The sequence below is a fragment of the Lissotriton helveticus genome, chromosome 3_1, assembly GCF_964261635.1.
Source record: "Lissotriton helveticus chromosome 3_1, aLisHel1.1, whole genome shotgun sequence".
NCBI lineage: Eukaryota > Metazoa > Chordata > Amphibia > Caudata > Salamandridae > Lissotriton > Lissotriton helveticus.
The window spans coordinates 2,118,213,775-2,118,240,439 of NC_136061.1; the positions used below are offsets into that span (position 1 = coordinate 2,118,213,775).

At 43.0% G+C, this 26,665-nt stretch overlaps 1 protein-coding gene across 1 annotated transcript in view; it reads left to right on the top strand.

The window, feature by feature from the left end:
* Positions 1-3,525: 3,525 nt before the first annotated feature.
* The window catches only part of IQGAP1 (IQ motif containing GTPase activating protein 1), a 488,190-nt gene continuing 465,050 nt past the window's right edge, over positions 3,526-26,665 (top strand). The window contains exon 1 of the mRNA XM_078683320.1: positions 3,526-3,718. Within this exon, the coding sequence (XP_078539446.1) occupies positions 3,661-3,718 (58 nt within the window). The 5' untranslated portion in view covers positions 3,526-3,660. The remainder of the gene's footprint in view (positions 3,719-26,665) is intronic.

Below are 26,665 nucleotides of genomic sequence, written 5' to 3' on the forward strand. Positions count from 1 at the left end.
ATCAGTGTTAAAGAACTGTTAACGCCAAACTTTTCGTCCTGGACAAAGGGCTAGCCAACGCGCATTTTAAACAAGCTGTCGGCGTTGTGCGAGAAATTTTTTTGCGGCCAAGCTAATGAAGGAGACCGGGTAATGGCGCATGTGAGAGATCCAATCCAAGTGGGCGGGGCCAAAAGTGGACAGGGCGGTAACAAGGAGGGACTAAGAAGCCTCCTTTTCAATCGTGAGCCAGCGTTTAGCATGTGGGATGATGCCAGCGAATGAAAAAGATGGGCAGGGCTTTAAGTACACCTCTGAAAGCTTTGGTATCCGTATTGTTTCCAAGAAGCCCTCGCATGGCGAGAGCAGCACATGTGCGCTGCTAACCCCAGGCGAGATGTAAAAAGGGATAGCTGTTGTTGGGTATATTTTAACAACAGCAGTCTGTCTTATTGGTTGAAGTTTTCCTAATTTCATTGGTTGTTCTCTTCCCGCGAATCCATGGGAAACATTTAATTTGTAAACTCAATTGCTGGCCAATAAAAAGCCAATAAAAAGCCAACAAAAAAAAAAAAAAAAAAAAAAGGAGGCAACATACTAACAAGTCTGTCTTCAATAAAATCGGAACTTTCCTACACTACTTATCTAAGGAAAAAAAATCACATTTAGTATAATCTGAGTTTCTATCTATTAGGACATTGCTATTTTATGTCTGGTTTACATCATAGCTGTCCACTAAACGTATTCTTACCAGGTGTTTAGGTCTCGCCTACGCAGCGCACATGCGTTGCTTAGGAGATCTCTTGAAATAGATTCCCTTTTTCGACCAAAAACGTGCACGCATTGCTTTCAACGGCAACGCGTTCACGATTGGCGATTCCCTTGAGGGAGCGAGCTTTGAAACCATCTGTTAGTAATTAAGTTTGATACAGATGGTGCCCTTGCTCTCTCCCGCAAGGGAAATACTGTGTGTGCTCTGGGAAACAGGCACAGGCCCCCACCTCTCTCACCTCCCCCTGCTGCCTCCTCCTCTCCTCCTCAAACTTGTTTAGGTTTGAAGTCTCTTAACTGTAAACTGCAGCTGGGCAGAAGTTACACGGAGCAAGATCGGGTCAGCTTCAACATAAATTCAAGTTCAAATGACAAAAGAATCTACTTCACTCTCAGAGCAGTCCTGGTAATGGACACATAGGTTCGAAAGAACCAACAAGGACATAGTACAAGGAGTCCAATCTAAGTCCACACCATGTAATGTTCTTCTCTGATTGATTTTGAAAATATTACCGCTTCTCTAAAACTTGAAAAGCGGTCGTTCTTCTTTGAAACATTGGTTTCAGTAGTTTTCCGTGAGAATTTCCTCCGTCAGTTGTTCTTCAGGGTATCCATTTACAATTATCTTGATTTTTTGTTTTTACTTTTTTCTCCTTGCTCTTTACTTAGTGCTGTGGAAGTTTGCACTGAAGCATGAAAACGACTAATTCAAATGTACGCATCACAGACCCGGTCTCTGCTTTAACAGGGCTCACTCCACAACCAAGCAGAGAAATAGCTTGAGGGATGACACCTGGCAACGCAGCCTGTGTTCTGTTTTTGCCCGCTTCCCGTGGCCTTTTGCTTGGGGCCGACTCACACTGCCTTGTACCCTCCTTCCAGCTCTGATCCAATAAGATCACACTGAGTTAATGACACTGCGCCAATCTGAGTGATCTACACCTGCCGAGAAGCAATTTGCTCACTTAGCGCGCACGCAAAGGTTTCTGGGAGACTTGCCAACTAGACAGGATTTTGACTTGGCTTTAATAAGATGATGCTGCCAGAGCAGACGGGAAATATGGCTGGTTGTTTTGGGAAAACACCTCCTCTTCTTTGGTAATGTGTTTAGTTAGCAGTCCACCCACACGTGACAGGAGTGCTTTTCCTCCCTCTAGTTCAGGGGTGGCTGGTACCCTTTGAAAGTGGTGAGGCGAAGGAAGTGCTCCACCACTATCCAAAAACACCCTCTCCCTCCATAACCACAAAGTAATACAATACCCCCTCCAAAAGCCCAAAATACAATATCCCTTCCCTCCAAAAGCCCAAAATAAAAAACCTCTCCCTCCAAAAGTAAAAAACAAACAAAACATTTTAAATAAATAAATAAATAAATGGTACTTTTGGTGTTCCACTTCTGAGTCTGCTGTGGAAGTCTAGCCCCCCCTAACAAATTCAGACACTGCTCTCATGCGGCAACAAACAAGCATTGGCATAGCCAATAGGTCTCGCCTTTGGGACCTTATAAGTGTTTAGCCATGCAACACGTGATGTTATTGCACCAAGGATATTGTGCTGGATATCTACACACCTATAAGGTCCCAAAGGCGAGACCTATTGGCTATGCCACTGCTTGTTTAAGTCAGAGGAGTATTGGTCACTCACCTCCTGGTATTGGCTCTTTGATATATCATTCCACCTTCCTTGAAGTGCTTCCATTGGCAAGCATGCAGCACTATTTTACATCTGAAAAGTAACCTTAGTAATCATGCTAATTCTCCTTTTCAAGTATTTATCTCCCAAACGCATTCTATACCGAAAGTAATCCGTTGTTGCTACTTTTTGACCAATCACTGGCAAAGCCAATGGGACAGGCATTCATGCAATACACAGCATTTGGGCAATGCAACACGCAACTGCATTTCAACATTCTTTAACACATCAACACCAGACCTATTGCCTTTCCCAGTACTTGTTGTATATGTTAACAAGTTAAAATCAATGTGTTAAATCTGTGTATGGAGTATTTAGCTTTATGAGAACAAGTTGGTGTTTACATAGCGTAGCTACCATAATTAATTTATTTTTAAAGACACGCAAGCGTTCAGATTTCGAGGGTAATTTAACTTTGAAGTTTTAACTACTGGTTCTGAGTAACCTGCGAGGTTGGATTTTCATTTGAGAGAGGGGTTTGTGTAGGTTGAGAGCTTTTTGTGACTTTACTACACACACACGTTGCAGGAGTAAATGTAACTCACTCTACCGTCTTCTTCCCGTTAGAACTGGGTGGGTGTGCCACACGACAACAGTACACTTGGGAACTGTGGCAAAATGAGCATTCTCCCGCCTGCTGAGAGTTGTGAAAGTAGCCGTGACTACCTGATGCGCAGTATTGCACACACGTACATGACGTATGAAGGCACCCCCGTTTGATGTGTTGCACACACGCCGCCCATAGACTAGTACCCTCCCCCCAAGCCCCCATCATAATGAGTGTCGCCCCGCTTGCCGTGAGCCACACCCTGCCAGGGAAGGAGTCCGCTCCCTCTAACGCTACACACACACACTTTCCATTCGAGTATAAACTAGCTTTATTCGGCGTGTTATACACATGCCCCACTCGTGTCCAGGCACTGACACGACAGAGAAGCTTCGTGCCCTTGCAGCACAGACCCATCCCGCCCCACACGGGCGAGCCCCGTGCCTCTCACACAGCGCCCCGTGTTGCAAGGCAGTGTCAGAGCAGAGCGTTTCCTCAAAGGGTTAATCATAATTGCAGGGCGGGGAGACACACCCTGTCGAGAGGCACCGACCAGGAACACTCTCTGTACCTTCCTCCCAAGCCACTGCCTGCCAGGCCGCCGCTGCAGCTCTGCCGCGCCTCGGAACCGGAGCCCAGGAGAGCCCATCCACCCGACCCGGACCAGCACCATGTCCACCTCGGATGAAGTGGACGGACTCGGGGGCGTCTACCGCCCCCAATATGGCTGTAAGTTTGGGGGACGGGGACCTGGGGAGGGCGGGTGGCGACACTGGACCTAATAAGGGAAACGATAAACACAGTGGAGTTGACCACGCATTATTAGTTTATTTGATATTGCACCCCTCGCCCCCCAACACATTCTAGAAAGGGAGGAACTGTTCCTGTGAGCCTTGTTTTGCTGCACTTCACCGCCAGCCCCCGGATTCGGAGTATCACCGGAACCTGAGGAAAAGGGCGGGTTGGCAAGAGTTGCTCACTGGAAAAGGCTTCCCAAAACTGCTGCCGCCGGAGTGCAGACGCTTTGGTGCCCTAGAGAGGAATTGTTTTTACTGCATTTCCCTGCGTGTCCCACGGCAAAGGGCAGCCGTGCAGGAGGGGCAGGTCTCGACGTGTCTCTCGGTCAAACTTTTCAACCTGTGAAGTTATATTTAAAAACGACAGCCCCCTTTGGAGCTAGCGTCCTTGACTATCTTTCCAGGTTGTTGCCTCAGCGCGTGCATTTACCTCTCCTGCATTCATTAGATAAGCACTTTGAACGAGTTCACTGGGAGACGAAGAAAGTAACGCCGCAGACTGTAAGTCTTCGTGGTGCAACATGTTCCTGCGCTGGTCTGCTGTTACAGCGCAATATTGCTTCCATTCAGGATATTGCTTCATCTCAAGGGGCTCGTGTCGGGGGAGGAGGCGGGTCAGAGTTTCCTACCTTTACGCTTGAGATACTCCCCTACAGCAGCTTCTTATACCAGGGAGGTTATGTTTGGGTTAAGGAAGGGGGCAGGACAGCCCCTTCCGGCCACGGCTCCTTCCTGCAGCCCAGCTCACAGGTCTTCTCTTCACGCGTCCTCGCCCACTTGCGAATTTTGTTTTGACTTAAACCTTTATTCTTTGCACGTCACGTGTTGCCACGTAGAAAACAAATGCCTCTGTGCCCTCTTCGGCTCATAGTTTTGTTATTCTCCATCATTACAGTTTTCCTATTTGTTGATGAAAACAAAAATTATTGAACATACATCTAAAACAATGCCAAATAGTAGTGTTTACAGGCTTTGCGTGGGAAGAGGCCTGCCCCTCCAGAGACCAGTGTTTACATCGAGAGCCCACGTCGTGTGAGACTTTTTGGCTGTTCCGCTTTTTAGCTATCACGTTGCATCCTGGGATTTGTAGTGTAATGCCTAGTGTTGTAATTGTGCTCTCAAGTATCCCAGAATGGAAAGTTATGTCGGCTAAAACGCGTTAAGTAGACGAAGGCGTCTCAATGCGTGGACCGACTTCGTATTTTTGCTACTTTCAGGCATGCGACGCCCCTAGGGTTTAAGGGGCTTCAGCGCCCAACCCCTGACGTGTGTCTTAGCTAGAGCTGCGGCAACTTCCAGGATACACACAGTTCTTATGTGGATACACACCTTGTATGTGCAGGAGGTGGGGTCTCAAAAACGGCCTCCTAAAAGTATTTCGCACATCGTTGAGACTTAGAATTATGAAAACTGTGATCTCGAGTGCAGTGCGGGCAGGGCAGGGTCTGGTAGTTTTGGGGGCAGAGCCATACATGTGACTAAAAAGATAAAAATATACTGCAACTGTTTTGCTGGACTTTCCCCTTCAGTTAAATTCAACAGAAATATTAACTGCACAGCATAAATGGAAAATAAATCAAGTTACATCAATCTGTGGGAATCACATTCTTTTATGTTAGGAAACTTTAATGAACCAGTTAATCCATGGGTATTGGGTACTCGCAAACATGTGCCCAGGGGACACAACGTATGGTCTGTGGTGTGACTGAGTGCTTCACTGATGGCAGTATGGTGGCGGTAGGGGGTCCAGTGGGGCAATCAATCAATCATTTGTAAAGCAAACAACATACCCACAAGGATCTCAAGGCGCTAACGCAGAGGGGGGGGGGGTGCTCCTGATCGAACAGCCAGGTCTTGAGTATCCTCCTGAAGATCAGCATGTCTTGGGACTGTCGTAGGCTCAGTGGGAGGGTGGGAGGGTGTTGCATGTCTTGGTGGCGAGGTGGGAGCAATATCTCCCACCGGTGGTTGTACTCCAGATGCGTACAATCCAGAGCCTTGGCTCGGATCCCTGCAGAGTGGAGGCGTGCGCGTAGTTTGCGGTGGCAGACGGTGTCTAAGGCGGCAGAGAGGTCTAGGAGGATGAGTGCTGCGGTCTCGCCGTTGTCCAGCAGGGTCCTGACGTCATCGGTGGCGGCGATGAGGGCAGTCTCGGTGCTGTGGTTGCTGCGGAACCCTGACTGGGAAGGGTCCAGGATTCTGTTTTCTTCGAGGTATCGGGTTAGCTGTCTGTTGATGTGTTTCTCGATGACCTTGGCCGGGAAGGGGAGCAGAGAAATGGGCCGGAAGTTCTTGAGGTCTCTTGGGTCTGCCTTAGGTTTTTTGAGTAGGGCGTTGATCTCAGCGTGTTTCCAGGTCTCGAGGGAGAGATTGATGACGTTGCGCAGGTGGGGTGCGATGGAGCTGCTTGCTCTGTTGAAGACGTGGTGCCGGAATGGGTCTGACGGAGAGCCGGAGTGGATTGTGCGCATGGTCTTGATGGAGTCATTGATGCTCACGCTGACCCAGGCTAGCAGGGGGTCATGGTCGATGGTGTGCGGAGGGTCTGTTGTGTTGCTGTCTGGGTGTTGAAGCTTTCGTTGAGGTCTGCTATCTTGCGGTGGAAGTAGCTGGCGAGGGAGTCGCACAGGGCTTGCGATGGCGGAATGTTGTTAGTGTTGGAGCTGGGGTTGGAGAGTTCCTTCATGATGTTGAAGAGCTCCTTGCTATTGTGTAGGTTGTTGTCGAGGCGGTCTTTGAAGGAGGTCCTCTTGGCCGCCCTGATGAGGTGGTGGTGGTTGCGGATGGTGTCCTTGTGTGCTGCGTGGCTGTCTGGAATTTGTTCACTGTGCCATTTCTTCTCTAGTTTCCGGCAGGCTTGCTAGGAGTTATGGGGTGAACCAGCTGGCCCTCTTGCTGGTGTCTTGTTGTAAATTATACATTTACTCTTCTCTATGATTCCTTACAACATGTCTCTGTGGTGGGGTTTCTTCAGCGGGGCGAGGGTGTTGGCGCAGTACTTGATCCAGCGTCTGAGGCTGTAGGCAGCGTCGTCGGTGTTGGTGGGTTCGGTGGGTGGACTGAGAGCGAGGTTTGCGTGTAGATGGTCTTTGGTGATTTCGCTCCAGCAGCGGCGGGGGATCTGTTGGGTGCGGTGGTGTGTGGTGGGCTTCTGGAAGGCGAAGTGGATGCAGCGGTGGACGGTCCAGAGGAGTTTGGTGGTGTGACTGACGGAGACGTGCGGGCTTGAGGAGAAGACTGGGTGGAGTGTGTGGCCGGCGGAGTGGGTGGGTGTTGTGACGAGTTGCTTCAGTCAGAGGTTGGCGACGTTATCGATCCGGGTTGTGGAGTTGTTATTGTCGTTCTCAAGGTGAAAGTTCATGTCTCCGAGGAGGATGTAGTCGGTGGAGGTCAGGGCATGCGGCTGATCAAGTCGGCAATGGAAGCTAAGCATGTACAATTAGTAGCTGAATTGCACAATGTTAAACCAGAAAACCTGAGCCAAACCCCGGCTTTTTCCTTGACTAAACTATGTGGGACTATGCAATTCGTTTTTTCACTTTGCCTCCTTTTTCTTCATTATGACATATAAAAGGACCTCAAATACATGGGTTCAGAATGTGCACTGTACATAACCATCTTCTGTGTTTTGATTATCATGTTGTGCACGTATATTAGCAACCTAGGCCACAGAGAGGGTGCACATGATCGCTCACTTGCCTCTTATTTCACTACTGGCATTGTGTCCGAGTGGGCTGAGGAAGCATGAATGTTTCTAAATTCATGTTCGAAAACTATCACTTTAAAATATACCTCTCAATGCAGAGGTATGGTAAAACGCTTCTGCATGTGAATGAAATACACTTTTTTAAAACTTAAAAGAAACGTAATCCTATTTTTACACATTTGTTGCAAGATGCCTTTAAAAATAAGTGTACCTAAAGTTTAGTGCAGGAAACCACTTTAGATTTTCATAGCTTCACTTAAACTGCAAAATAAATGCTTGCCTGTTTAACATTTTTTCCAGAATATTTTTTCTTATTAAGTAAACAGCAGCCGGGGGGCCGCTAAATGTTAAGAGTGCCGCAAGCGTCCCTCAGTCCGTACTTTGAGTATCACTGGGTTAATGCAATCATTGCAGAAAAGTGACCATATAACATGTTACTCGGGAAATCACACATGGAGAAAAAACATTCTGGGCACTTTGTTTAGACATAAAAAGCAGGATGAAACAGTCTTCTTTCTCACTTTGGTTTATTATTTGTCTAGCTGTGAATCTTTGTGGGAAATAGTATATTGTTGTTTTTTGTCCTGAAGAAGGTAGTAATATGTCACAAGAACCAACGAAACGCAGCAACATTTTTTATATCATGGCAGATGCGCTACTCGTAAAATGGTAGATCACTTGTGGAGCAAAACACAACATATGACTTTTTTTTGCGTTTATAGAGGGCCAGCAACACTGGAATTGATCCATGTATACTGTCTTGTGTTTTTCTCCGCTTTTTATAGTTTATATTGTCAGATTAACGCTTGCATCCTATTGTGTGGAAGGGGGTAGCTCTATGTATAATTGATATTCTGAATTGTAGAGCCTCCATTTTATAATATTGCATGGTTTTAATGTATGAAAAGACTACTTCACAACAATAGCTATGATGGTTTGTAAATGGATTGTCACATGCTACACTTGAAATAATTAAAAGTTCTGTGCAAATACAATATTGATACGGTACCGATCTGTGACTGAAAATAACATTGAGTTATGAGAGAAGAGTGTTGTCTGTTGGTCACAAGATCTGTGTATGCTTGATTGGTTTTCCCAAGGGGAGAATGTTATTACTGTAATCAGACAATCACATAACTGAATCCTAGTTTGCACCCTGTAGAATAATGATGTGTATTTATAGTGCGTACATGCTAACATTTCAAAGCAGGCAAGTGGTAGAGTTTGAAAATAAAATCGGGGCCCCCAGCCTGTGACAAGGAAGAAGGGTGCAGCTAGGATTGACTAATACCACTCTGGTGGAACCCGCTGTTAATCCTTGAAATTAATAAACACGTCACAGGTTTTGTGAGACAGGCAGGCAGTCCAATTCCATTCCTACTTCCACCTGTTCACTGGTTTTTGAATGAAAGGACTGGTTTCTTTTGTGTATCAGTTTTTCTTGTTGAAATGTTGTTTACCTCGCAATTTTTTTTTGAATGTACCTGTTATGTAGGAAGTCATTTTGGTGTCTTTGAATTTTGAGTATACATTGTGAACCCCTGTACACTTGTATATATTGTGCACATTATTGTATGTTATTGATTTGACTGTTTTGACGTGAGTCTCCTTTGAAAACATATGGTCTGATTAATGAAACTTAACTATAAATGAAAATAAATCATTTTGTGACAAAAAAATGTTTAGTTCGCGCAAGATAAATTGGTTGCGGGGGCAGTAATTCGTTAAAAAACAAACCTGACTAGCCACTTCTGTTCTGTTTATTAACATTTCAAAGCAGGCAAGTGGTAGAGTTTGAAAATAAAATCGGGGCAATGTATTTTCCCCATTGACAGACAAATTTGAGGCGCTAGAGAGCTAAAATAAAGCCATTTTTGTCTTAAAAAATCAGGAGTCTCCTGCCGGAATCGGGTCTGTTGACATATATGATAGTGCAATGAGGTCCCAGCATGCTACTGGAAGCACTGTGAATATGCAAGCACTGTGAATATGCAATTAATTATTTTAAAATTGTACTACACATAGTATAACAGGTGGCCTCAAATTGTGAAAAGAGATTAAAAGGGTGTGTAGGGGAATGTACTAAAATGTGACTCAGCACATCAATCTAAGAGGGTGGAAAACAATGCCATAGCTACTAAAATATGGTGCTGTTCAACATCACCTACCCCAGCCCTGGCACACTGTAGGCTGCAAGTGTGTATACATTTAATCAATCAATAAATCATGGACTTTTAAAGCGCAACTACTTTCCCGTGAGGGTCTCAAGTTGCGGTTATGACAAGCATAGGTTTTGTACTGGAAGGGCGGCCATCCAGTACAAAAACTATGACTTAATGGTTTTCCCAGTTTCTGTGTGTGCTGTAAAATATATCTTAACGCTTAGCACAGGGTATGTGCTACAAAAATAACACAAACTGAAGCAAGGTCTTAAAATAATACTTTCATCAATAAACATACAGAAAAAAGGAGCAACAAAACCCTTAGACTCTGGGCGAAACCGTGCACTATACACCAGCCTCGTTTGACAAACACTACAAACCATTATTTTGGGGATGAGAAAGATTTGTGCCCAATGTATTCATATAGTAGTAATTGAGTTAAGAAGTCCCAAAGTTCGAAGTGCTTTTTAAATCATACTAGGCTGTCTTTATTTCGTGCCAAAAGCTATACAGGCACACTATCTTCGTGACCGCAGAGACTGCGCCCGTATACCTCAACGACCATAGGACCATCATCAAACCCTCTTGCCTTGAAAAAGCCCCAGGCCTATCAGCCGTATGGGCAGAACACGTGTCGGCTGTTCTTCAGTTACCTGTAATTTTTTTTTTTTATTTAAAAAAAATGTTATTCAGTTCATAGCATAGCATAAATATAACAGATTTAAAACATACATAAACCAACTAATTATACATTGTGTTGCAAGGAAGGAAGGTGGACAAGAAACCCAAATGTTACAAAAACAGGATGATTAAACAAGGGTGCAGAAAATCAATCAAAACAAAAAACAGGGGCACTAATCAGGACATTCACTTTCCATATGATGTATCATGGGCTGCCAAATCTTAATCCCTAGTTGCTGTTTCTTCAATGACGTGATACGATAAAGATTAAATTCTAGGTGAAATACATTATAGAACTTGGCACGCCACATTTCATATGAGAGTGCCTCAGACTTCAACCACATAGAAGCAATACATAATCGGGCGACTGACATGGCCATAAAAAGAAGGAACCTATATGGATAGTAAATCGAAAAAATATCTCTATCTTTACACAACCCAAAGAGCATTAGCTCTCTGGATATCTCCATATTAACATTTGTAATATTAGACAAAAATTGTGCAATAGATGAAAGGGTTCCAACACGCTACAATCAAAAAATATATGTACAATGTCAGCCGCAGGAGCTTGGCACCTATAGCATTGCCCATTGTGCATATCGCCCCACTTCATCATTTTAGCCGGTGTATGGTATAGATTAAACACAGTTTTATAATGTTGAGCCCGTAGATTGGCAGTCAGAGTAACTTTGCAAGCCATATCAATAGATTCTTGAACAAACTGACCAGAGATACCAAGTCTAGTACTCCATTTTACATCTTGAACGTCAACATCATCACGCTGTATAGTCAGAAAGCTGCCATATAAGGTCCCAATCTTGGCCCGTTTATTCAAAGCTTCAAGAAGGTCATTAGTGACTATAGACATAATACTGCGGTGCTTGAAAATGAAATCCCGTAGCTGTAAATATTTAAAAAAATAATTCTGAGGAATTGCATATTTATCCATTAGCTCAGAAAATGTAACCATAACACCGGCATTAAAAATATCCCCTAAACGACCAATCCCTATATCCGCCCAAGTCCTCATCTTAGTGTCCCAAAAAATTGAGGGAAATAATTCTATAGAATCACAGGGAGTATAAAAATTAATGCGGTTAAGAACAATAATTTTACGTATCCATCTCCACCCTTTAAATGCGGCTAATACAGTCTTGAATCTGGTTCTTTTATAGTAACTTGGTTCGAGAAATCTAAGCAACGCTTTTCGGGACTGACATCCTAGTAACATCAGATAGATATTTGGGCTTTCAAACACCGGTATCTCACCCCCAGTCATTAGAATTTTCATATTTTGGAGTAGTCAAGCTAAATAATAAAAAGCAAAATTCGGAACCCCCATCCTCCTCTCAAAAGTGGTAATGTCATATATTTTGAAGCCCGCCGGGCCGTCTTCCAACCCTAAATGAACCTATCCGTGATGGATTGTAGCTGCCTTAGTTGTACACGTGTCAGCTCCAAGGGTACCGTCCGAAAATAATAAAGCACCCTAGGTAATATACACATCTTTAAAACATTACGTCGCCCCACCATCGATAAATGAAGACATTCCACATTTTCCAACTGCCGCTTGACAGATCCTAATATATATGCCCAGTTCAAGGCAACTATCTCCTGAAGTGATATCCTGATTTTGATCCCCAGGTATCTGGCCTCGTGTGTCACTTGCAATTCATTAGGGCATAGCCCAGCAGTACAAACGACCTGGGTTTTCGAGATGTTTAAGTTATAACCCGAGAGTTTCCCAAATGCTTGTGTAACATACTCAATTTCATGTAATGCTTGTTCTGGATCAGATGTTACTACCACTATCTCATCAGCATAGGCTAGGACCCGGACATGATGATCGCCCACTACCATTGATTGTATACCTTGGGTAGTTTCAAGCATTCGCAGCAATGGCTCAATATAAATAGCAAATTTTAGCAGTGAACATGGGCATCCTTGGTGTGTGCCCCGGGTGATATAGATGAAAGCTGATTCTTGCCCCATCGCGCATATCTTAGCCCTTGGTCGCTTATACATAGTCTGTAGAGCAAGCAAGAACAGGGGCCAAAACCCCATTTTATGCATTACAGACCACAGGAATGCCCATGCCACACGATCAAAAGCTTTTTCAGCATCTAAAAACACCAAGCCAATATTTTTATGATACACCAACGCATAATCCAGCACAGCGATAACCCTTTGCAAATGTTTAACAGTACTTTTTACCAGAACGAAACTCATGCTGGTGATAAGAGACCAATGAAGGAACAATTTGAATTAAGCGAGTGGCAAGTATTTTTGAATATATCTTGGCATCTGCATTTATTAATGATATAGGTCTATATGACCCAGGGAGATTAGGGGGCTTGTCTTTCTTTCTAAACACCACAATATTTGTATCATCCCACGAAGGAGGGGGGTTGCCAGACTGAGCAGAGATGAAAGTGGCCAACATATCATCCTTAATGATAGGATATAGCATTCGATAAACCTCTAAAGGAAGTTTTTCCGGGCCAGCTGCTTTCCCAAGCGCAAGATCGTTAAGTGCTGTCTCTAATTCCAGCATAGATATTGGGGCATCTAATTCCTCTTTGACAAGGAGCCCTACCACAGGTAAATCAAGTCTGGACACGAACTGGTCAATCTGATCTTGAGATTTACAATCCTGAGTATATAGTTCTTTATAATACCTGTAATTTTTGGCACGGAATAAAGACAGCCTAGTATGATTCAAAACACATTTAAAACTTTGGTATTTCTTAACCCAATTATTACTATATGAATACATTGGGCACAAACTTTTCCCAACCTCAAAACAAATGTTCGCAATTCGGTGGCTCTTGGGTGTAGCCAATTGCAAAGGACATGCCCACCACAGAATTGGGTCCTGTATTATTGAGCGTGGACGACGTCCATCACCCCCTTCAAAAATCACTGCAAACCGTTGGGCTGATGTAATTGAAGTCTATAGACAGACACTTACGGTGTTAGAATGCATCATTTTTCAACTACAGGTGAAACACACATCAGGTGTTTGTTATTGGCAGTCAAAGATTTGGGAGAGGAGGGGGACTCATGGCGGTTTGTCGTCAGATTTCAAGGTTATTTTCAACAGGATGATGACCCACCTTGATTTTGTCATTGCTCTCCCATACTTGTGCCTCAGCCCAGGCCTTTAATTCTCATTACCACTTGAGTATTGCGGTAGCACAGTTTGACTTTCAGAGAGTCGAAATGACTCGCTTGCCCATTGTTGTTAAATCAGTGAACTGATCGGTGTCCCTATCCACCTTAGATTTGGATAGTACGCCCAGAAGACATGCTTGTCGTGTACGTGCAGTCTGTCTTCCTGTTCTTTCTGCCAAGAGTTCCATTACCTTTCACCAAAATGTATACAGTACGGGGCGTGACTATGTCAAATTATAAAATGCTGCATCTGCCTCTGCACTTATGGGGAATTTATCATCTGCCATTGGGAACATAAAGCAGTCTGGCCTGTGTCAGAGAGGTTCAGTATAGCCAATTAAATTGAAGCAATTTGAGTTGGGCATTTGTGAGGATCTTTCAGTTAAACCTGAGAATGGCTGCCCAGTCCCCATTGGCGAGCTGACTCTTTAAAATTTCTTCCCACTTATTTTTGAGGCTGAAGAGATCTAATTTTTGCTTTGCTCTTATGGCTTTATATACATTTGAAACCATATGCCATCCTCTCACCCCATGTTGTTAGGGTTTTTAATAGCTGATCGGTCTCTGGTTCGATGTTAGCTTGTTCCCGGGTCCCTGTTCTAGGAATGCAAATGGCCATGCATGAGAGGAACTACCTGGGAAAAACCCATACTTGTCTGTGAATGTTCTCAGTTGGCCAGAGTCAAAATACATACCCTACCTGTATGACCCCTACTCCTTTGTAAATGACTTGCTATATTCCTCACCTTTCTAGACAAAGATAGGGGCTACAGTGGAATCTAGGGTGCATAAGCTACCTTCTAATTGTGTTTTTGTAGTTATCTGCACTAGCAGTATTTCGCAGTGTCTGGTAGAAGAGCTACCATAGGAGGTCTGCAGCATGTGGCAAACAGATGCTCATCCATAGCGATACCACCTATCGCCTTCTATACCAATTAGGGCTTCTGGGACCACCCCAAAGTCCAGGCAGGGGGGTGACCCATTGAAGTTGCCATGCCGAGTAGTATGGTACCAAGTGCCCCAACTTCAGTCTGGAGGTAGCGCTTGGATAAGGCCACCCTCCACCTTCCAGAACCCACCGATTAGCTGTATACGGGTTGAGTTTAGATTTTTTTTAATGGGAGTAGTAATAACAATCAAAATGTTGGAGAACAGATACAGCAGAAGGGGGAAGAGAATCCATATTTTTGATTACTCTTCTGCCTATCCATGTAGGAGGTCGTTTTTTTTTGGAAGCGCAAATGAATCCTTTGCAACTGTTAAAGTTCTATAAGTTCCCATTTCGTACTTGGCCTTGTTGATTATAAAGCCTAGATATTTGAATGAGTGGGCCGCCATATCTAGCCCTAGTGTGGCACTGGTAGAAAGAATGCAAATGCCTCTTTGAGACAATGGAAAGCTTCAGGATTTTGGTCTGTTAATCTGAATCCCAGGGACTTTACCATGTTCTTCAATACTTGAATGGAATACAAGCAAGCTCCTCAAAACATTCAGAGTATATAACCGCATGTCATCTACTCTGTCAAGCACTTTTTTCCATGTCAGTGGAAATCCCTGCTGCATATTTGCAAGTCCCCGGTATTCTGTCCGTATCGTGGAACAGCATGCGAGTGTAGGACACATTTCTTTTTCCCTGAACAAAACCACTCTGGACTGGATGTACTAGAAAGTTAACAAATGCTCAAACCCTATCAGAGAGCTCTTTGCTCAGTCTTGCTCTCTAGGTTTAGTAATCAATCAATCAATCAATCAGGGATTGGTAAAGCGCGCTATTCACCCGTGAGGGTCTCAAGGCGCTGGTGGGGAGGGGGTGCAGCTCCGGAACAGTCGAAGAGCCAGGTCTTGAGGTCCTTCCTGAAGGTGTGCAGGGTTGGGGCGTGTCTGATGTTAACTGAGAGCTCGTTCAGGTCTTGGCTGCAATGCAGGAGAAGGCTCTTCTGCCTGCTCTGTTTTTGCAGATGCGGGGGTCTCTGCCAGGGCGAGGTCGGCGGAGCCGAGGTTCCTTTTGGGTACGTGGACAATGATAGTGGACAATAGGTTAAACAGTCAAATAAGTCTTTACCTAACTTCAGCAGCATGGTGATGAGTACCTGGCAAGACATGAGTAGTAGCATGCCCCATTCTTTTGCCACCTTACACATGCTTAGCAAAAGAGGGTTCAAGGAGTCTGGTTATTTTGTATAAAATTCTAGCGGGAGGCCATCGCTCTATCTGGTCTATGGCTAAGCTAAATTTGTGCAGTGATAACGGTGCATCTAGCTACTTGATCTGCTCTCCTGTAAGACGTGGTGTGTCTGCAGCTCTGATATACGCTTTTTGTGAGGCTTTGTCTACTGGTGTGCATACATCCTATATGTGTGAGTAATATGTCGTGAATATTTCATCAATTGTTTATTGTGAGTGAACTAGTTGTCCCTCTTGGGTGTCGACTAGATATGATTGTTTAATGTGGAGCCTCTGCCTTAACCAGGCATTCTTACAGGTGGCCTGTTTTGTTTCCATCGGAATTGTGTAAAGCCATAATTGTGCGACCCTAGTTTTTGGCTAAGGTTGGCATGGAGCCAATTTCTCTACCAGTTCAGCTTTGTTCGTGTCTTCCCTCCGACCTTGGGTTTCCAACCCTTGTATCTCACCTTCAAGCTTATCAAGCGGTGTGTGGAGTGAATTCTGCACACTTACTTGGTACTTGATGCGTATGCCCCGAATTAAAACTTAGACCATTTCACACTCATTCAAGGCTTCACAGAACACGAGACCTCCCCTCTTTTGCCTTTTAGCCAGAGGCACATGAAGGTCGGCATTATCCTTTGTGAAATGGTTATTTTCTAAAAAGTATGGGAACTACTATTGTAAAATTAGAAAAGATTAGGAAAACTGTTCCCAACAGACTCTGTCCACTTCAACGAAGGAGATCTTGCATAAGCCATTTATTTACAGGTAGAGGAGGCTGTGTTTGTTTTTCATTGCTTTTTGTGCCTCATAGTGTCTTTGCTGAATAAGTCAATTTTCAAGGTGCCCATAAAAATCACGAGCCTGATTGGAAACTGTGTTGCTCAGAATACCCAGTGGTCTTGTACCTGGATTTACTGGGTGAGGGAACAGGGAACCCTTTTGGTAAAATAACGGTGGGGAACACCTGCATTGGATCCCTCCTATAACCCCTCCCTAACCTCAGCCAATACACTGCTAGCCAGCATTCACCTCTTCTTCCTTCACCCCCCTCACTGCCCTCCTTTACAACAGTCCCCTACACACTTTTAACACGGCACCCTACATTCTTTTACTACCTGCTCAGACCCCCAAGGAAATACCGTCTGGTAAATTAGCCTACCGGCTGGTAAATCCAGGCCCATTGTGTGGTTTAACTCGTAATTGCATGGCCCTGGTGGGTTGTTCTCGCAAGTTACTGGTCATAACTAATGCAGCGTTTGCACCCGGTCAGTGCTTTGAACTTCTAATTAGACCCTGGTTGGCTACTTACAATTCCTGAGGACAAATCAAAAGGAATGGAGGCCCAGTTATCACATGCCACCATACCTACAAATATACCACAGATTTATAGCACCAGACTTTAACCTCAAGAAAAGACAGAGGGTCTGATTCTGATCTCGCTAGGAAAGCTCTCCGTACGACTCGGATCCAGAGGGCTTTCCTAGCGAATCACGCTCTGGGAGTCTGAGCGACCGATTCCGATGCATTGGTATAGTGACGGACTCGGTTTGCTTGGACTGCCATTGAACTCTATGGGAGCCTGTATACAGCGTGCGTACACAGGCTCTCATACCAAAAAGGGCTGGGTGGGGAAATGTCTGCCCCCTGTGGCGAGCAGCCCATGGTGCCTGCCACACTGTGCATGCAGGGAAAGGGGGGCCCATGGGTACCCCCACGGGACCTATTCTGAGGGCCCCGGGTGAAGGGGGGCCTGCTACAGCACCCCGAAGTCTGATTCCCACAGCTGTTTAGTCTCGGCAAAACCGAGTCAATACGGCTGTCCGAATCGTGCATCGTACTCGCTCGTTCAGAAGCCGGCTCCATTGCGCTGCACCCTTGGGCGGTGAACGAGTCGGACTGACAGGATCGGGCTTGGAAACGATTCGGTCGATGCGGATGAGAACTTCGCATTGTACTTGGTTGTTCGAAGTGGGGGATGATTCGGTCGGAAACAGGGGGTCAGAATCGGATTTGCCCATCCCGGAATACGTCTTGAGGCCTTCCTAGCAAGATCAGGTTCCGCCCCAGAGAATGCAAGATTTAATCAGAAGGTAATAGAGAGAAGCAGTGATATTGTATTTTGTTGTGTAGCATTTTCCAGTTTTTGAGAGGCCCAAAGTACAGAGATGCTAGAAACATTGCTTTGTTTTATTTTCTCACTGTTTTGAACCCATCAGTAATGCCAGACATTATTAAATCAGAAAGAAGAATTATACGTTCTGTCCTGTTATCAATGATTCTAAATATTGATGCAGCTCTTCAAAGCCTGTCCGCTTATTTGATCCCAATAAATTGTTGTCTAAAGCAAAATGTATTGTGGGTGCTATAGGCCTCATTGTACTGTTCCTTCTGCAGAGGCATTTTTTGGGGTTGTTTGGAGGCACTCACTGCTTTTCTAACTGCCTGAATTCCTGAGTTTGCACCTCCCAATGGTAGCACCCTTCATCTCTGTTCACTTTCTTAGCAGCATAGTTTGTACACAGACCACTCCTTAGATGGCAGTTTTTCACTTGTGCAGCTGTGCCTGTCATCACACTTCTCTCCTACACCCATTAGTTTCAAACATATCCACACACCAAAAAACTTCAAACACAGGCTAAACTTTCCTCACACGCTTCTGTCCATCATTAGAATTGAATAAGCAACCCTCTATCACTGATTTTCTCTTCGGGTTCATGGAGAAACATATCAAATAAACTAATTTAGAGCTTGACCATTGTTCTGACTCATGACATCAAAAAACTCCCCAGGTAGGTTGCATGGCAAACACACACATTTCTATCTATGACACTCAATGGAGTAGCATGGTACCCCTTCGCAAATGCACTCAGGTGCCTCACATTTTCGAACCCTGCAGCTCTGCAAGATCATAATATTGCCAATACAGAGCTAGGCAAATCTTTACTGACATAACCTAACCCGGCCTTCTATAAATGTACAAGCTTAAACTTAGATCCTGATTTAAAGTTGTGTTTTAAATTTCGATGTATGCGTAAATGAATGTTTGCACACATATTAGAATTCCAAGTTGTGCTCCAGTTACCACATTCGGCAATTTTCATCTTTGTCCTGACATATTAGACTTGAAAAACGCCTGAAGGAATCTGTCATGATAAAATGTTAAGACATAAATTCCTGACACAGTAATATTATCAGCTGATTGGCACTCATTTATTTATTCAGTATTAGGAGGAATAGAAAATATATTCATAATCCGCCACACATCATGAAAACAGGTGTGTTATCCTACAACATTCAGAGACCTGTAAAATCGTGCAGTCTCAAATAGGCATATGCTGCAACATCCTTATGAGCAAACTAAAATTGTACCTTTGGTCAACAGTTGGGCAGGAGCCCCTTTCTGAAGATGGGATTAAAAATAATTCATGAACTTACTGTGACTTTTCAGTTGGAATTGGCAAAAAAGGTTGTCTTGAAATGGCTTGGACTGAACTGGGTCTAAAGTGGGTTGTTTTGAAAACGGTTGAATCTACTTTTTAGTTGTCAAATCACTCATTCCCCTTTTTAGAATCTCTTTCAGTCGCCTCTAAACACTGGCAAATCCACTAACACATGTTTGCTATAATTGTATTGGGTTTGAGCAGTAAATTTAAAAAGCATAATGTATCACTGTTGTATTGACTAAAAGGAAGCTCTGCCCTATTGTTTGAAGTGTTAGCCATTGGTTGGCTGGATAGCCCCTGCCCCCCATAGTTCTTTAAAAGACGTAAAGAAATTCTAGCAGCTCGTTTTCAGGGAAGTTTCTTCATGTTATCTTGTTGGATGTCTTCACTCTAAAGTGTTTAAGCACAGGAAATGTGTCTTAGCCTGTATCCGAGGCGGAGTTATCGCGGCTGCTCCTCCTACTACCCCTAAGAGTCACTAGCATTATTAGTGAAAATTACTTAATTGCATTAATCTTCTAAAACAGCTCTTTGCACCCTGTGGCCTTGTACTTTCCTAGTTTGTCCAGGGATGTGAACAGGGCATTCATTTTAGTTAAGTATTGCATGTTTCCCCAAACGTACCTTCTCAGCCCCTTCAGTTTCTGAGGCACCACTTGAGTTAAAAAGGATATATAGAACTGTGTGCTGTTAGCAGTTAAATCTTTACTCAGCATTCCAACTACCCTATAAAATATGGCGCTGTTGACTTAGAGCTTTATTACAATCTGGTTGCTAATCTCGATTCGAGGGCAAACCGGAGCTGGCGATCAAATTTGGATTGCAGTTGATGTGAACATGCCACACTTTTTCTATGTGCAAAATCGATAGTTTACTTCTGCCATAGTTTCTGTTTGTGCATGAAAACAAAGCATAATTTTAAGTTTTGCTGCTAGGATTGGGGGAAACGTGCTATTACAACGTTAACCCCAATTCGCAGGTGTAGAACTTGGGCTGGAGAGGTAAAACCACACACAGTAAATACCGCATCCACTGTTACATGGGCGCCATGTTACTTTCAGGCCACTTGGAAGTCAGACCCCTTTCTTATTCTTAGTGCACAGGTAACCAGGAATCTGGCATAAACAAGAGGCCAAAGTGAGATTACAAGTGGTTCACAAATACCTCCCTTTCCCCAAGATGTAATACCTGGTGTAATTTGTGTGGGGCAAATCTTCAGTTTGTTAATTTTTGCCTTATGACGAGGGAAAACATGTAGTATTACTGAGTTACTCCCTATTCTGAGGTGACAAAACCCAGACTGGAAATCACACAAAATAACGGGTAGGTAATGAGGCGCGAGGTAGTTATGTTGTCCAGCAGGCTAAATGGACCTGGTGGGGTTTTATTTGTAGACTGCATTTGTGGATGGCAACCACCTTGTATCTAGACTAAGGACGGTGATCTACAAGTGTGGGTAACTGAATGAACGCTACTGCTTAGCAAAGGGAGAGCAACCACAAAGATGGCAATGTTTTGTAGTATAAACTAATGGGCTCACGGCAATGCCAACAAGTAGCCAATCTAAAGTTTAGCTAGACTGAGCTTCACAGGAGCTTCTGAGAATGTTTGATTCCAATGTTCTCTCTTACTCTTTGTGTATATTATGTTTACTATGTTAACTTAGTATGCTTGTGGCATGAAAACTAAAAACCACGACATCACTACTGATTACAAGCAGCTGCTGTTCTACACCATGCCAGCCAGTGGATGGAAATGTCATTTGCCCTGCAGTTAGTTGCTCGCTTAACACTTTGTCCTTATAACGCTGCTTTAATGCTCTGTGGGGCAACAGAGGTGGCAAGTAGAAGTCAAGAGTGGGAGGTTTAACAAATGAAAGTAGAGATCATGATATTGTCATAGGGTGGATTGTTTAACGATTAGGCCCCTATAGAGAGCCGGGGGTAAAGGAAGACGTAATTAGGACATGGTAGGTAAACCGGGATGTCGAAAGACATATGGGGGATGATATTCTCATTTCTTACTTCTGTACCACGTCAGTCCGCTGCGAGTTGCAAAATAGATGAAGGGGGAAGTTATGTCCTAGTTGCTTGTATTGTGTTTTTGCTGTCATGGGATGATATGAAGTGCATGATGTTAGGCATCTTATTATAGTGAGCATACTATTAGACTGCTTTGTGGCTTCTTATGTCTTATCCCAATTTATTTTTTGTTTAAATCTGATGTATTATTAAAATTTTCATAAACAAAGTAGACAATCACACTTTTCATCCCACATCATTGCATTTTCTCTGCTTGAACATATGATACAGTGCACAGGGTCATTTAATACCTGCTTTTGGTTAACAACTGCCTGCTTATTGCGTTTACTAAATGCTCCTGAGGACTCTGCATAACACTCTCCTTATTCACTAGTGTCCCATGCTGAGCTCGGGTCTATGCCAGTTCCTTGTTGGCGTCTGTATCCAAGCATCTATGTGATGGTCTACTAATTTGGGAGGCGAGTAATACTATGTGGGACAAAGAAAACAAACAGGTGGCACTATAATATAATGGGAGAGACACCCGATTCCCTACCCTGCGTGTTAGGTACTACTTACTTTCTGGAATGTCTAATCCCAATTCATACTCTACTTTTGTAAAATTCTTGAATTTCCAAGCTTTACCTATTGTTTTACCCCACCCACCACATTCATTGGACTGACTGTGAAGGACTCATTTGGCTAGTCGGAGGCATTAACTCAAGCTTTACTGCCGTACATTCTCAGGCCAATCTCACATTCTCCAGTGTCCTTCTTTCCTTTCAAACGGAAATTAGGAGCGTATACCGGTTGCAAATTCTGAATACATGTATTTATTTGAGGATACATTTCGACATGATGCTTTCAGCTGCTTTGACTTTACTTTGAACAGCAGATCTACACCAGGTTTTATAACCTTCTGTTATCAGTAAGAGACACACTTTGTATTTGTGGAGACACTGGGCACATGCAGAAGCATCACAGTACATTTATTAGGGTATTACGGGGAGCATTGGTGTTATTTTTAAGAGTTTATTTCACAATGCTCTCCTCTAAATCAGACGTCTACTCTTTAAAAGACATAAGAATAGATCAGGTACTGAATTTATTGGGTGTGAGTATTGTATATAAGATGCAATCCTACTATCGCCTCATAGAGTGAGCCTTTTTCTGCTTGTTAATACTATCTAAAGATTCTAGGGTATAAAGGGAGGAAGTTGGTTACTGAATTGGAATTATTCCCTCAGACACCAAAGGTTAACAACAGTATCTACTAGAAATGTAGCCAAATAATCTTCTTGTGCCCCAGGACCAATATATAAAGCTTCAGTCACCTGCATTTATTATGTTCTTTGGAAACACTGGGAGTGCTTAGAAACAAACTCTATTCAGCGAGTGACCATCATGAAAAACCTGACAAGATGGGCAATTCACTCTGCCACTTGATATGGTCTGGTGGGTAAGGTTTAAACCAAGGAATCATAAAACCCGATTAGCAATCTCGACATTACCAGTTTACCAAAATATGCTGGTAGTAACCACTTAATTAAAAATCGGGGCAGGGCTTCCAACACAATGGCATTTTCTCAAGAAGGCAGTCCCTGGTCCTTGTCATCAGAACCACCCACACCAAAGCTGTGGTGTAGTGAGTAAGTTTGAAACAGTGGACCCAAGAGAAGGCGTTCCCATGTGACCACATTTTGTTCTCCTGGGCGCAATCACTTCTTGAATATATTCCTCTGCTCCTGTTTTTTTTTTTTTTAAGAGTTTGGAAATTCTTGGAATTAGTTAAAAGCTGGAAGTAAGTGTGTGATAAGAAAACTAGAGTGGATTCCAATTCATAATGAATGTTTTCAAGGGGGCGGGGATTCCCAGTTCAGTCTACTTACTAACACGTAGAATAATGAGACTGATAAGTGCCTATTAAGAAGTAGAGCTGTATTACACACTTGGTTCTACTTGAACAACCTATTTGTTCTTGGGCAACTCATGTTCTCTATCTGCATTTGTTGCCTCATTTCTCATTATGTGAGAACTTTGAGGCCGGCTCATTACAGAATATTAGCAGAAAGGGTATGTTCCTGTGACAGGCCCGCAGTGTGGTGTTCATTCATGCACTGTTATGATTCCATCATATTTTCAGGGCTGACACTTAATGACAACCTGGACCATCAATGTCCTCAATTACCAAAACACTGATACTATTTAGACCTAAGGGCTGTCTTTGCTCTTACTTTGTTGTTCCATTAAAGATTGCAGAAATATCAAACTTACAGTACATCGAAGAGCAGAGGAAAATACATTCCAAAGATTCCGGAAGTTGCAAAGTTGTATTTTCCTTTTTTACAGGCAGTAAATTGAGTGATTAATATTTATTGTCTGATTAATAAAAATCATCACAAAATGATATTTTGCAATGCACATGAAGCAGATTACGAACCAGAGTACATAAAATAACTCCCTTAATCATGAGAGTTCATTTGTCATAAAAACATCATCAAAAACATAAGTAATACCAAATTCTTAAAACCGGTATTCTTGAAATCCCTAATCAAAGACCTTCGTATAGGTTATAATTATTGCCACCGGCAAAAAGACTGTGCATCTTTAAAGTGCCATATGCATTATCAGTTTATGTAAAGACCACTATTACATTACATTATTTCATCTTAAAGTTATTGCCACCGACAGAAAACCACACAAACTTTAAAGTGCCACATGCGTATCTGGACAATGTAAACACCACAGGAAACATTTTTTTTGCAGTATTTCGGAATGCCTTGTGCTAAAGAACAAATTGTCAAGTTAGTTTTTGTTCAAAAGCACCTCAAAATGGCATTTTACAATACACAAATACACTGTAAGCCAAGATATAAAACAGTAATCAATTAATGTTATAGACGAGAAATAACTCTATTCTAGCTGCTGAAGAAAACATTCTTTTTGCAATGGTCAAAAACTTTATCAGTTGACAGATTAGAGGAATTGAAGCACCAGATAAACATAAAATAAGAGATTTTTGAGCGGATCTCACCCCAACATTAAGAACGAATGGCTTTAAAAGAGTGCGATGATGAGAATTAAGCAGATTTGGACAAACAAAAACATCGTGCAACAGAGTTTCTTCCGAAAGCCTACACAATCTACTCTCACTGGTTGACCATTGTTGAATCCATTTCGGCGGGCCGTCTTTAGTAGAAAACTTGCCAACTCGTATTTTGAAAACTTATCACTCATAAGGGAGGAAAAGAAAGTAGTCAAATAAGGCTGAATTCCCATAATCTGATGTGAATCAATAACCATCCAAGCATCCTTCTATGCAGATAAGGCCTCTTTATCTGCAATCAATGAATTGGATTTTATCATTCTGTTTAAAACTCACCTTATTCATTTCCAAAGACCCCGGCTGCATATTAAAGCTTCGAAAACACATTAAAATGTAGGATCTCCAAGCCCATGTATAGTATGAATGTTTTATTTCATACCAACAGTTATTTGCTAAGAACCCGGGTTCGGATAAAGACCGTGAATCTATACATTTCAGAAATTACCCTTGCGCCACCAAGGATTGTCAAGCGAATTTCTGCATGCCCGATTGATCGGAATTACAAAGACAGACATGCATGCCTTGATTAGTAGTAAAACTGATAATTTGGAGTCTTTTCCCTTGGTGATACAATGGCTGGCAATTACTTAGCACCCATGACTTTAAGAAGATTTGCATAAGTTTGGCATCTTAATGCGCTACGTAATGATTTAAAAGCATATATTAAAGAGGATGTTTTTGCCCCTAAAACATAAAAAAAAAATTATGAAACTTTATTATCAAATGAAATGCCCAGATATTTAAAAGTCTACACAACTTCAATTAGCCATCCTCTCACTTTCCAAGATCGAATTTTAGAATTTGAAGAACTCATTTTCATAATCTTTGTTTTCTTAACGTAATTTTCAAACCATTGGCCATAATGTATTTATCAAAAGCTCTTAATTCATCTTTGAAGGCCTATCAGGGTTTGGCTCAGTAGAATCGTATCCTCTGCATGCTGGAGATGTTTTAAATGTTCATTTGCAAGTTTTCTGCATTAATAATTTCAAAGTGCTGTAACAAATCAGACATACAAAGGCCTGGAACCATAACAAAGCCTTGTTTAAGACCATTATAAGTTTTAATTCTCTGACTCAAACTTGATCCATCCCCTAACTTAACCTGAAACAAAAGATTTGTTTACATGTTTATGATGGCATCCAGAAGCTTTTGTGGAATACCCGATCCAGCTAGTTTCTGCCTTAATAAATTCCCGCCCACATAATGAGTTAAATTGTGTGCTCAGCCAATAAATTAAGGGTTAAAAGGTTAGTAATTGTAGGTTGGTCTTTACAGAATCCCGATTGTTTAATACGGATTAGACCCTCTGAAGGTGCCTATTCTTCCAAATCGGTCAATAATCAAGAGGCAAAAACTTTGGCCTCTACATCAGTTAAAGCAATTAACCGATATTTTGAGGGTTTGTCTGCTGGGCCACTTTTTAGGGCTCGGCCTACGTCACCACGAAGTGGGGCGGAGCTCCGAGCTCCTATTGTTAAAGAAAAAAAAACCGTTTCTTTAGGGCTCGGGCCAGAAACATTCCTTAGTGCGCGAGCTTTTTTTATGGCATCTGCATAGTGATTCGTCTTCGCTGTGCTGTCTTTTTAGTAGCCTTGACGCGATAGGCTATATGTAATTTTCGTCCGCCATTGTTGGCATTTTCTGCGTGGTTACGCGCACGGCAGTCCATTAATTTTAATTAGGAGCTGTCAGGGTGCTCCTCCAAATGCAATCCAGATGGTGGGAGCGCATTCACCATTCAGCATTGCATTGCATGTATCAGGCGAGCGTTCGTCTGCAGCGTGTAATGTCTTTTTGTTAGGCGCGCCCAGGCCCGTGCACGGCACACTCACCCACACCCCGACTCTGTTACATTTTAGTAATGTGCATTAACGTTTCACTGTTGAAGCAGAGACACGCTGCTTTACTGCAGGGATACTAGAGTACAGGGTACGGTAACGGAAGCAGCACTGAATAAAGCCAACGTAATACCCAATGTAATATCGGTCAAGTGGAAGTAGATACTGGTTGGGGGATGTGAAAAAGCTGTTGTGCTGAAATAAGTAATAATAAAAGCGTGCAGCGGTTAAACAGCAAGTTATTTAAATTTCTTTTGATGCTGAAACTTTAGTTTGTTCCGGAGGCGCTCAGTGGGAAGGTTAACCGATGACATGATGTCAATTAGCAAAGCTAATTTCCGAGGTGGCAATGTGTGTATTTCTAAATTAGGTGTTCCAGGCACGGGACGTAGGGAAATTGTTCGTGCTGAAGTTTGCAAAAGGCAGAGGGCGAGTCACTGAAACCCATAGGAAAACGTCATCGACTGCCCATTCACGGCAATGATTGTTGCGTGAAGGCAACGTGGACGATAGGTATGTGTGACATTTTCATAATTTTTGAGTAATTTTGAGTGACATTTCAATGACCATGAG